Source organism: Palaemon carinicauda, chromosome 2, assembly GCF_036898095.1.
Source record: "Palaemon carinicauda isolate YSFRI2023 chromosome 2, ASM3689809v2, whole genome shotgun sequence".
Taxonomy (NCBI): domain Eukaryota; kingdom Metazoa; phylum Arthropoda; class Malacostraca; order Decapoda; family Palaemonidae; genus Palaemon; species Palaemon carinicauda.
Window position 1 is genome coordinate 4,883,545 of NC_090726.1, and position 13,382 is coordinate 4,896,926.

Sequence of the window (13,382 nt, forward strand, 5' to 3'; positions counted from 1 at the left end):
AATAACCATCAAAATTAATGTATGCTTTTAATGTGCAAGAAAAAACACAATCTTACCAAATCGAGTTAATCTACACTAGGCAGACTTGAAGTACCACGAATCACAGATAGTTAAGTTTATGTACTACAGCACATGGAAGTCTATTAAATAAATCATTATTTTGTCCTTTCTTTCTTTCCCCTTTGCGTCAATAGGAGTAGGAGATGATGATGATGATTCTGTCCATTCATATGTAAAACTAATGACACCCATCAAATAGTCATGGCAAATGCTCAAGACAGTTATCTCGATGAGTCACCAATAAAATTGCATACTTTCTATCAATTTTCACACCATAAGATAGCATCATAGTGACATTGGGAAAGTGATTCTTACATACATACATATACCAAGGCATTTCCCCCAAATTTGGGGGGTAGCCGACATCAAACAAATGAAACAAAAAAGGGGACCTCTCCTCTCTATGTTCCTCCCAGCCTGACAAGGGACTCAACCGAGTTTGGCTGGTACTGCTAGGGTAACACAGCCCACCCTCCCCTGTTATCCACCACAGATTATGTTTCATAACGCTGAATCCCCTACTGCTGCTACCTCCGCGGTCATCCAAGGCACCGGAGGAAGCAGCAGGGCCTAACGGACCTGCGCCACAATCACTCACCATTCCTTCCTATTTCTAGCACGCTCTCTTGCCTCTCTCATATCTATTCTCCTATCACCTAAGGCTTTCTTCAATCCATCCATCCACCCAAACCTTGGCCTTCCTCTTGTACTTCTCCCATCAACTCTTGCATTCATCACCTTTTATAGCAGACAACCATTTTCCATTCTCTCAACATGGCCAAACCACCTCAACACATTCATATCCAATCTAGCTACTAACTCATTTCTTACACCCGTTCTCACCCTCACTACTTCGTTCCTAACCCTATCTACTCGAGATACACCAGCCATACTCCTTAAACACTTCATCTCAAACACATTCAATTTCTATCTCTCCGTCACTTTCATTTCCCACAACTCTGATCCATACATCACAGTTGGTACAACCACTTTCTCATACAGAACTCTTTACATTCATGCCCAACTCTCTATTTTTTACTACTCCCTTAACTGCCCCCAACACTTTGTATCCTTCATTCACTCTCTGACGTACATCTCCTTCCACTCCACCATTTGCTGCAACAACAGACCCCAAGTATTTAAACTGATCCACCTCCTCAAGTAACTCTCCATTCAACAACACATTCAACCTCGCACCACCTTCCCTTCCTGAACATCTCATAACATTACTCTTACCCACATTAACTCTCAACTTCCTTCTCTGTCACACCCTTCCAAATTCTGTCACTAATCGTCAAAGCTTCTCTTCCTTATATTCTTGTTAATTTCATCAAGCACAGGCTTCAAAAACATTTGGCAAAGGAATTTGGAGGAAAAATCATTAACAAATAAATTTCATACTTCACTGAGTAAAAGATGTGAAATTGGAAGTATGTTAAGGAATAGAAGGATGGATGTATTGGCCTTATGTGAGACAAAGATAAAAGGAAAGGGTGAAGTGATGTTTGGTGAAATGTCTGGTAGTGTGTCTGGGATTGAAAGGGGAAGAGTGAGAGAGGGTGTGGCTTTATTGCTGAGTGAATGGATGACAGGTAAAGTAGTGGAATGGAAGGAGGTATCATCTAGGTTAATGTGGGTAAGGGTTAGGTTGGGTAGGGAATGTTGGGCGTTTGTCAGTGCTTATGGGCCAGGTAGAGAGAAAAGTGAAGAGCGGAATGAGTTCTGGAATGAATTAACTAGGTGTGTAGAAGGACTGGGTAGAAGGAATTATGTAGTTGTCATGGGTGACTTAAATGCTAGAGTGGGCGCTGGAGAGGTAGAAGGTGTCATTGGGAACTATGGCATACCAGGTGAAAATGAGAGTGGTGAGAGACTGGTAGATATGTGTTGAGCAAGAGATGGTGATAAGTAATAGCTTTTCCAAAAAGAAAGATAAAAATAAAGTATACATGGGTAAGAGTGGCAAATGGAAGAGTAGTAGAAAGGGCATTAATGGATTATGTGTTGATAACTAAAAGAATGTTTGGAAGATTGAAAGACGTGCACGTGTTTAGGGGTATGGCTAACGGTATGTCTGATCATTTTTTGGTGGAAGGAAAATTAGTTGTAGCAAAAGAATGGGGGAATAGAGTAGGTGGATGTAAAAGGGAGGTAGTGAGGGTTGAAGAGCTAATAAAACCGGGGGTGAAAAGTAAATATCAGGAAAGGTTGAAAATGATATATGACGAAGTGAAAACAAGAGAAACTGGCAATTTAGAGGAGGAGTGGAAGTTAGTAAAAGAAAATTTTGTTGGGATTGCAAGTGATGTGTGGAAAGAAGGTTGTTGGAGGCAGCATGAGGAAGGGCAGTGAATGGTGGAATGAAGGAGTGAAGGTAAAAATGGAAGAGAAAAAGAGGGCTTTTGAAGAATGGCTGCAGAGTAATAGTATAGAGAAGTATGAAAAATTTAAAGAGAAAAATGTGGAAGTAAAGCGCAAGGTACGTGAGGCAAAGAGGGCAGCTGACCTGAGGTGGGGTCAGGGATTGGGTCATTCATATGAAGAGAATAAGAAGTAGTTTTGGAAAGAAGTGAAGAGAGTAAGGAAGGCTAGCTCAAGAATTGAAGAGACAGTGAAAGATGGAAATGGAAGGTTGTTAAAAGAAGAGGAGGCAAGGAAAAGATGGGCGGAATATTTTGAAAGTTTACTGAATGTTGAGGATAATAGGGAGGCAGATATAATTACGGTTGCAGATGTTGAGGTGCCGGTGATGGGAGATGAGAATGAGAGAGAGATTACAATAGATGAAGTGAGGAGAGCACTAGATGAAACGAGAGTAGGAAAAGCATCTGGTATGGATGGTGTGAAAGCTGAGATGTACTTGAATGGTTGGTGAGATTGTTTAATATGTGTTTTGTGTTGTCAATGGTACCAGTAGATTGGGTTTGTGCATGTATTGTACCACAATATAAGGGTAAGGGAGATGTGCATGAGTGTTGTAATTCAAGAGGTATTAGTTTGTTAAGCGTACAGTAGTTGGAAAAGTGTATGGTAGAGTAATGATTAATAGGATCAAGGATAAAACAGAGAATGCAATCTTAGAAATACAGGGTGGTTTTAGAAGAGGTAGGAGTTGTATGTATCAGATTTTTACAGTTAGGCAGATATGCGAGAAATATTTAGCAAAAGGTAAGGAGGTGTATGTTGCGTTTATGGATCTGGAGAAGGCATATGATAGAGTTGATAGGGAAGCAATGTGGAATGTGATGAGGTTATATGGAGCTGGTGGAAGGTTGTTGCAAGCAGTGAAAAGTTTCTACAAAGGTAGTAAAGCATGTGTTAGGATAGGAAATGAAGTGAGTGATTGGTTTCCGGTGAGAGTGGGGCTGAGAAAGGGATGTGTGATGTCGCCGTGGTTGTTTAACTTGTATGTTGATGGAGTGGTGAGAGAGGTGAATGCTCGAGTGCTTGGACGAGGATTAAAACTGGTAGACGAGAATGACCATGAATGGGAGGTAAATAAGTTTTTGTTTGCGGATGATACTGTACTGGTTGCAGACACAGAAGAGAAGCTTGGACGCTTAGTGACAGAATTTGGAAGGGTGTGTGAGAGAAGGAAGTTGAGAGTTAATGTGGGTAAGAGTAAGGTTATGAGATGTACAAGAAGGGAAGGTGGTGCAAGGTTGAATGTCATGTTGAATGGAGTTACTTGAGGAGGTGGATCAGTTTAAGTACTTGGGGTCTGTTGTTGCAGCAAATGGTGGAGTGGAAGCAGATGTACGTCAGAGAGTGAATGAAGGTTGCAAAGCGTTGGGGGCAGTTAAGGGAGTAGTAAAAAATAGAGGGTTGGGCATGAATGTAAAGAGAGTTCTATATGAGAGAGTGATTGTACCAACTGTGATGTATGGATCGGAGTTGTGGGGAATGAAAGTGATGGAGACAAAAATTGAATGTGTTTGAGATGAAGTGTCTAAGGAGTATGGCTGGTGTATCTCGAGTAGATAGGGTTAGGAACGAAGTGGTGAGGGTGAGAACGGGTGTAAGAAATGAGTTAGCAGCTAGAGTGGATATGAATGTGTTGAGGTGGTTTGGCCATGTTGAGAGAATGGAAAATGGCTGTCTGCTAAAGAAGGTGATGAATGCAAGAGTTGATGGGAGAAGTACGAGAGGAAGGCCCAGGTTTGGGTGGATGGATGGAGTGAAGGAAGCTCTGGGTGATAGGAGGATAGATGTGAGCGAGGCAAGAGAGCGTGCTAGAAATAGGAATGAATGGCGAGCGATTGTGACGCAGTTCTGGTAGGTCCTGCTGCTGCCTCCGATGCCTTAGATGACCGCGGAGGTAGCAGCAGTAGGGGATTCAGCATTATGAAGCTTCATCTGTGGTGGATAATGTGGGAGGGTGGGCTGTGTGACACCCTAGCAGTACCAGCTGAACTCGGTTGAGTCCCTTGTTAGGCTGGGAGGAACGTAGAGAGTAGAGGTCCCCTATTTGTTTTTGTTTCTTGTTGATGTCGGCTAACCCCCAAAATTGGGGGAGGTGCCTTGGTATATGTATGTATGTACTGAGCATAAATAGATCAAAAGTTATCTTTAAATTATCTTATTACCTATATTACTCTATCATTCCATCTAATTGGAGTTCTATGGAAAATTTACTTCCAATCTAACAGCAATACAATATTCACTTAACCCATTTTACCAGCAGTATTTAAATCTATCAGGAATTTGATAAATAAACCTAGCATAAACCCTATTCCCGTAATGAAAAATAAAAAAACACTTTCCTCTTTCCCTTTGGACTTCTTCTAACTCGGTTGCCTGACTTTTCAACTTTTCCTTGGTCCACTTTTCACACGTTCAACGTTATACTCAGGCAAGTCCTCCTGCAAGTCCTCCTACAAGTCTAGATATGCAACTCTAGAGTCCCTAAACAAATTCATCATAAAAAACCCTGACATAGTAAGTTATATGACCACTCACCTTTCGAATAACCTTGCGAGAATATGGAGAGCCCATTTCTTAATCTTCCACCAAGGAAGGTCTGGTCTTTCTTCTTCATCTACCTGTAACGTCTGGTCAGGTACAGGGCAGTCTGCTATCTGAAGTACAACTTCCATCCATCTCGTAAAGACATCACGAGTTAATAATTCCAAGGGTAGATGATACTGAAAAATAGAATAAAAATTGTCAATTTTATTATCTTACAAGAATTTTATATGAATCAGATTTTTACAGTAAGGCAGATATGCGAGAAATATTTAGCAAAAGGTAAGGAGGTGTATGTTGCGTTTATGGATCTGGAGAAAGCATATGATAAGAGTTGATAGGGAAGCAATGTGGAATGTGATGAGGTTATATGGAGTTGGTGAAAGGTTGTTGCAAGCAATGAAAAGTGTCTACAAAGGTAGTCAAGCATGTGTTAGGATAGGAAATGAAGTGAGTGATTGGTTTCTGGTGAGAGTGGGCCTGAGCCAGGGATGTGTGATGTCGCCGTGGTTGTTTAACTTGTATGTTGATGGAGTGGTGAGAGAGGTGAATGCTCGAGTGCTTGGACGAGGATTAAAACTGGTAGACGATGAAGAGAAAAGTCAAAAGGCTGGACGAACAGATTAAGTGAAAAGTCAAAAGGTTGGAAGAACAGATGAAGTGAAAGGCAAGAGGTTGGACAAACAGATAAAGTGAAAAGTCAAAAGGTTAGACAAACAGATGAAGTGAAAATCAAGAGGTTGGATGAACAGATGAAGGAAGTTAAGAAGTCAGATGAACATATGAGGTAAAAACAAAGAAGTTAGACTGACTAAGTAAAAGTTAAGAAGTTGGATGGACTGAAAGTAAAAACCCAAGAGATTGGATGGGCTGACAAAGTAAAAACTAAGAGGTTAGACGGACTAACAAATTAAAAGCTAAGAGATCAGAAGGACTGATAAAGTAAAGTTAAGAGGTTGGCTGACCTGATATAGCAAAAGTTAAGTTGGACAGACTGACGAAGTAAAAGCGAAGAGATCGGATGAACTGACCAAGAAAAAGCCAAGAGATCGGATGAACTGACTAAGTAAAGGCTAAGAGATCCGACAGAATGACAAAGTGAAAGTTAAGAAATTGGACGGACTGACAAAGTAAAAGTCCAGAGACGGGATGGACTGACAAATTAAACCTAAGAGCTTGACCTGAAAGTTAAAGTTAGAAGGGTGGATGGTCTGACGAAGTTCAAGTTAAAAGGTTAGACAACAGGATAGAAGGGCTTTAGTTAAATAATATTGGGGCACTAGAACATTAAGCCTCAAGGACAGTTCTTGACTAGCAACTGATAATTTCTACAAAAGCAACAAGAATTTTCAAGTATTTCGTCTGAACATTAATACAATACGTAATTCATGACCTTTTCTCATATCAATATTCAACCATCTATGCATTCACCTTCCCCAAAAATATATGCAAGTGCTTACCTGAGTCAAAGCATAAAATATTTTAAGTATTAGTTTTTGTAAGAGAGTCGAGTGTTCTGATGGGTCTGGCATCAGGTGAACAACTCTTTCATAACACATTGGGAGTAACATTCGCATTGCTTCATGCAACGGCCCTCTATCTTCCTTCTTTTTATATCTGGAAAACAAAAAGATAATTAAAATCTATAGATATGAAAAAAAAAATAAATAAATAAATAAATTTCAAGCATACATGAAGAAATGAAAGTAAGGTAATGGGAATTAAAAACTCAAGGCATCTTTACCACTATTTTCCCTCCAATATTTTGTTAATAAAATTTTTAAAACTTGGTTTTAGAAAACATGCATAAAAAAAAAAGTACTCACTCAAAATTCTTTACTAGTTGATATAAACAGAGAAGACTACCATTCCACAAATTTGTGTCTGGATTTTGAAGATATATGCTAATTTTGTCAACAATTGTCGTCCATCTACCGGGAAAGTCATGTTTCACCATCTGGCACGTACACACTGCAAGCTGTACTCTGAAAAATTATTTACAAATTTGTTTAATTCCTGCTAAATTTGCAATACTGTATGTCAGTAAGTACCAAACAGGTACCTTCCTATCTAGTATACTTAGAAGTTATACAATTTCACAGGCCCACAATTATTAAGTACTGGACCCCTACACGAAGGTCTATATCTTACTTTTAAGTAGATTTGCATTTATATACTGTACTAGCTTCAATACAATGTTTACCTTACGAGATCAGGTGCATGCACAACAGCATCTACAATGGCATCCCTTATCATGGCACGATCCTGTTCATGGATGTGAAAAGGAATGGGATCCCCAGTTTCGTATTCCGCATCTTTCCAGTACTGCGCTATCATATTCTTCAAGTAGATGACCCCCGCCTGACGAACTGGCATGTCAAGGTCCCCCATCATGACCACTTGGAGCAAAGCTGGGGTAAACCCAATAATCTTTTTAATCTGCAAGAGTAAAAATAAAATTATAAATGCAATGTCCTGTATTTGGAATGAAAACTTACATATAACTAACATACAAAATAAAAAATTTATAGTAAATTGTATTTTTCCTTACTATAAAAATTAGAGTACTATGTCTTCAGTGAAAGCCATTAAATCTTAATAAGGAAGGTTTCGTACGATAGTTAGGTCTTGGTAGAGAGGAGACACCTGTCTGCTCAACTGTATCAGGTCCAATGACCGTGAAAGGAGAGGGGAGTTGCTAGAAACAGGAAGTGTAACTTAAAGGATTAACTGCTTAAATAGGAGACTTATCATTAAGCGAGAGACAATCGCCTAGAACCAAGGAACGGGACTCCAAACAAATCTAAACAGCCACACAGGGATGCAGAAGCTGTTAAGGCTTTTGTCAGTACTGGCTTGGAGAGTCCATACAGTACTAGGTCACGGAAAACCTTCCCCTCTAGTAGAAGATACTGTCAGACTAGACATCAAGTCTATATGCACATGAAACACACCAACCTATCCAATCCTTTTTAAGGACAGATGAGACACTGTAGTTTGCTAGATCAGCAGGTAATGGTTATGGATGCTGCATTCCACGGAGATGAGAGCTAGAGGAAGTAGGATGGCCAGTCATTTTCACCATTCTCAAGACTTACACCGAATTTACCTTTGACAAGTGTGTACTTGTGCATTGTGGGAGTTGGGAGGAATATACTACTGAGTTACCACCACAGGATCCAAAGAACAATATCCACAGGTCCATTAGAAACATTCATTAAGTACAGAGGTGAAGATTGTCTGATTCATGACACTATCCTTGGTTTAAAGTGCACATGATAGGGTAATGAGCTGCTCGAGATGGCAGAGGCCACCACTGTCCTCTTACTGTAGGTGTCTCTATTGTCAGAAGACACTCAAAACCCGGATAGTATGCCTCTTTCATATCTGGCTAGTGCAGAGATGAAGTCACATGCGGGTTGTCAAATCCTGCAACATAGCACAATCAAGCCATCTAGAACCACATGCATCTCAGTCAAATGATTGAAGGAAAGGATATGCAATAGGCTCAAACATGAACTGGGTCTTTGTAGCTTCTCCTTTCTAGAAAGCAACACAGTATTCACCAACACTTCATAACTCACAAAGCAAATTAGTGTGCCATGAGGGATAGACCCTATGATATCCTCCTTATGTACCAGGAGATGCATGGGCCCAAGCTCTAAGGAAGAGGGTCAACCAACAATAGGACCAAGTTCACGGGTAGGTAAAACTGTTCGAAGCTTCCTTGAGCATGGATTGTTCTGCATAGATGGATGGCTCCAAACTCTACCGAGGCTCAACTTCGGATGACACAGTAGAGGGAGGTTGTGATATATTGAATGTAACTCTAGTCCGGGGGGAGGGGGGGGGTCAGGAACCCCTCTTAAAACCCCCTAACACAGCTTTTCTCTCAGGACCATCAATGGGATCTACCAGAACACCACTTGGCTATGGGCCACCACAGTGTGTTCCCAAAGAAAGAAAGGAAAAGAGTAGAGAGGGGAGAAGAGAGATAGGGTTAACAAATTTAGTTCATTAGCCATAAAGTTCTTGTTCTGTTATTCCACCATGCAAGTGCCCATCACTATGAACTGAATAAGTCCTGTTTTGGGTATTTCAAGAGCTTGGAAAAAGAGACTGCACATGTAAGAACATGACACACTGCATAGAATGTCAATACTGTAAATGGAAATACTGACAGGAAGCTAACATTTAGTTGTGAAAACATTGAACATTACTAATATTAATTATACAGTATACATCAAGATGTTATGTAGAAATGATAGTTGAGAAAAAGGAAATAAAACAAGAACAAACAAATCTTATGTGTCAACAAATTACATCACTCGTAAAATGTTTTGGTGATGAAGGCGGACAACCGATGATAGTTGATGAATGTTACATCGTACTTTGCATGATTTGAACACATGCCAACACAGAAATCCCAAAAATAGACCTTCCATAATCAAGAATAAGAACTTGGATAGCAATTTCCATTGGTGGTGATGTGAGAAGTGAGGATCCCCACATCTCTAAACTGGTGGTGTCAGGGAGACTTCTTTTTCTTGGTACTGAATCGTACCCACTGGACCTCACTCCAAGAAACGCACTCCGGACACGTGACCGACGGAGAACACACTCTACCCCTGCACGACGAGCACAAGGAATGAGGGTCTACCTCCGGCTTAGAAAGAAACGCACCACACGACTTCCCGGCTCTAGGCACAGGACAACGGCGCGGATGCTCCATCACGCACTATCGCAACACCGCAAGACACAAGAACGCAGCGGGAAAGGGTAATAAGGACAAGGATAACACGTGAGAACACAAGGGAAGGATAAGGTACAGTAACCACAAGGGGACACAAAGGGAAAGCACAGGGATACCACGTGGGAACCACGCGGGACACAATGGAGTCGGGGACACAAAGGGTCGTACTAAGATAAGGAGAGCGTCGAGATGATATCACGACGCAACCAGAGAACTTACTGAGGGTCGAGACCCAAGCTAGCACGCTCCCTGACCCGGGACTAGCCTCAGGGCACGTATCCTTCTGCCTGAGGTTAGCCTTCACAGAAAACGGAAGTAGGGTAAACTACACAAAACTCTGGTCGGATGAGGAGATTTCCAGGTACTCCTAAGAAAGTAGTTCGAGGGAAGTTTCCGTGTTGGAACAAATAGCTCTTACACTTTCTGGAAAAAAGGCTAGAATACCAGACTTAGATGGTTGGCTGAAGAAAGGAGGGGCTAACATCAGGAAGGGGAGGAGATTTTTAGTGAAATTTCCCAAGTGTGAACTATGTGATATACGACAATGTGCTGTACTCATTTGTATGATATGAGTGATTTTACCTTCCATATGGTTTATATTTGTAAATGGCTTATCTAGGACGTCATTGTATCGACGAGGTTAACGTCATTTGTAACAAATACGGTAATTGTTTACTAATGTAGGAAAGTTGAGGTGCAAGTCAAATTTAAAATTTCAATCAATTTTTATTTTCCTAAATATATGTCTGAGACCTTAAATTAGAGTATGACTTCAGCAAAGCTGGAACCAACCATTATCCTTTCAACAAGGTACATATCGCTAGTCACCACGTGGCAGGGATACCCACCCGACTGGTTGAGCGAGCAACCTCACTTTAACCTTTGGCCTAAGTGCTTTTGGGGTGGTTGAGATGGGCTGTGAAACTTGAAGGTCTCTCGTTTAGTATTGCTAGAAAAAATATAAAGTACTTAAAATTTGTGATTTTTCCTAAATGTAATTGTTCTGAGGCAGGAGAAAGTCCCTATGACCAAATCTGGCTTGGCAAACTGACCAAGGAAGTGTCGATATACTTTAGTCCTAAAGAGGATTGAAAGTCATGACTCTTGTCAACCCTCCAACTTCCTGAGTAGAGGGATACAATATGAGTCAGGGTAGGCCATTACCAAAAATGGCAATCAATAAAAACCCTGCTGCTTAGTGTACAGTATATATTTTATGAGATAAAGATGTATACAACAGGACATTTGTTCGCCTTGCTCAGAAGATGAGGGAAATACTTCATTACAATTCAAAATATGGCTTATTTGCATCTATGTCCAGTCCAGCACCATAACATTACAACAGCTGTACCCCAAAAACAGGGAAGAGAAAAGGAAGTAATACCTCGCATGCTTACCTTTCACTCAACACTTATGTCACAACCGTAACCCAAGACTTGATGCTACTTGTCCCGTGAAGGAGCTGGGTTTGCCTCACCAACCCGTTCCAAGGAAAGGTATCCGGGTATATTCCCTGAAGTAGTGGACACCAGAGGGTGTATATTGTTCCTGACTCCAGGTTTCACGACCTACACCTCCACCACGGACAGATTCTTCGTAAATGCTAAGGTTGAGCCAATACTCCTGAATTCAAATGCCCTACTCATTGCGGGTCCCCCTTGCAAATCATTTGGTGTATAGGAGCATCTGATAGTTTTCCAGAAACCATGAAAAGATTGGTCTCTTCACCTTCCAAGAGCTTGGGAAAAGTTTCTGTTGCTCAGGTTTTGAAGACTGAGCTCTAAGTTAGTGTATTAACCACCCTCCCAGGACGAAGCAGTAAATAGTCTTAAATTGCTAGTTACTTGATCCTGATTCACTGGGTTCTGTGTTCTTGCCCTGAATTATGGGGCAATAAAAAAATATGTCATCTTCGACTCTTTTAGCCGATGTTGAGGCTAGCAGGAACAGTCTTCAGTGGCAGATCGCGCATCCCCCGAAAGGTACTTACAGGCCTCTCTAAAGGTTCATATAGGGCTCTTGAGAGGTCCAAGGACCTTTTTGGCATCCTATTCAGGGGGTAAAAGTTACCAAGGAAGACAAGACAGTTTGAAGCACCTTGGAGCATGGGCAGTTCCTGTGATGTAGAAATGTTTGAGTACTATATCTGGCTCAGAACCATAACTAAGTAATCAGCATTTGCTTGCAGAGATACTCCAACTAGAGAAGATCCCACCTACAATATTAAGGCAGACAATGGCCCACTTGTGGTAGAATGCTGCAGAGGATCTGCACAGATAACCAGAAATCTCTTAGCAGTGGCTAAGGAATAGTATGTGTACCACATACTGAAACAATCTTTCACCTCCCATCCAAGGCAAAAATACAATACAGTCATACAAAGAAAATACATTCTAGGTAGGTACCATCACTACCACACATGCAAGTCATCGCTACGCTACCGAGCATTTTATCACTAAATCAGGGGGATATTGTTCTTGACAAATATGTTCAGGAGGACCACTTTTTAGTCATCATGCATATAACTCACTTCTCACGAGGAGAAAGAGCAGGGGGAACGCTTCTACTTCCATTAAACAGGCCTCAGAATCAAAGTCTAAAGCATCATTCTCTTGTCCATGTACAGTGAGGCGATCAGCCACCGAAGCATCTCGGAAGCATCCCAAAATAGGAGTGATCGTGTCCTGACTAGCAATGCTCAGGAGAAGGATCTTATGATACCTACCCTCAGAACCTGACACCGAGCTACTTCAAGGTCGGGCTTGATCCAGCATTACTCCCCTCGTGTAAAATCCAGGAAAATTGTTAGGTGCCTCAAGAAACCCTAAACAACTAGTCATCCTCTACTTCCATGTCTGAAACTCTGCAACAGGCAAAGGAACAGCCACAGCGACAACCCGTAGCGTAAATTTCACAATACACTGGGCCCCCATCCCCGGAGAGGGAGGAAATGTCCAAAAGGAAGAACATGAGCAATGGCTCTTTTCCCTACCACCAGACCGTATGCTTAGTTTGTACGAAAGTTGTTGCAACTGACGTTTTACTCTCACAATGGGACATCTCTCAGAACTCAATCCCTCCCTGCACACATCCATCCATTAACCATAACATCCATCCATAACTATGGTTAAAGGTGTGAAAACACCTTCACCAAATACCAGGCTCTCCCAAGAATGTTTCCACCAATGTTTCTTCCAGCTAATAAACAACTCTGCACACAAAATGAAAGGTTCCACGGACTCATACTGCTTCTCCCGTGGGGAGAGAACAGGTAGAAGTTACGCAAATGTAACTCCAATCGATTGACTTCAGGACTACCAAGGACATCTACGTATTCTTCTTAGAAAAAGAAGATTGAGCGAAGAAACAGTGGGGGAGAGAAGAACTTTTAAGTTCTGTCTTCTCCATCACCTAGTGACCAACGACATTTACCTTACTGAAAGTTTACCACCAGCCTACTACAAGTTAGCTGGTCATACTATAGTACTTTTAAAGGTCAATGGTTTGTATTACTGTACATGGAAGAATAAACAGCTTGTTATCCAAATTAATTATTCGTAACAAAATGGCTGTTTTTTGTTTGTTAACAAAATTTTAAGCATTA

The 13,382-nt window shown here is 41.2% G+C and overlaps 1 protein-coding gene across 1 annotated transcript in view; it reads right to left on the reverse strand.

Annotated features, from left to right (window-relative positions):
- msk (importin-7 msk) overlaps nt 1–13,382 on the reverse strand; it is a 51,799-nt gene that overhangs the window by 20,596 nt on the left and 17,821 nt on the right. The window contains exons 2-5 of the mRNA XM_068353742.1: nt 7,229–7,464; nt 6,852–7,010; nt 6,486–6,642; nt 5,020–5,204 (exon numbers count right to left, since the gene is read on the reverse strand). Of these exons, the coding sequence (XP_068209843.1) occupies nt 5,020–5,204; nt 6,486–6,642; nt 6,852–7,010; nt 7,229–7,464 (737 nt within the window). The remainder of the gene's footprint in view (nt 1–5,019; nt 5,205–6,485; nt 6,643–6,851; nt 7,011–7,228; nt 7,465–13,382) is intronic.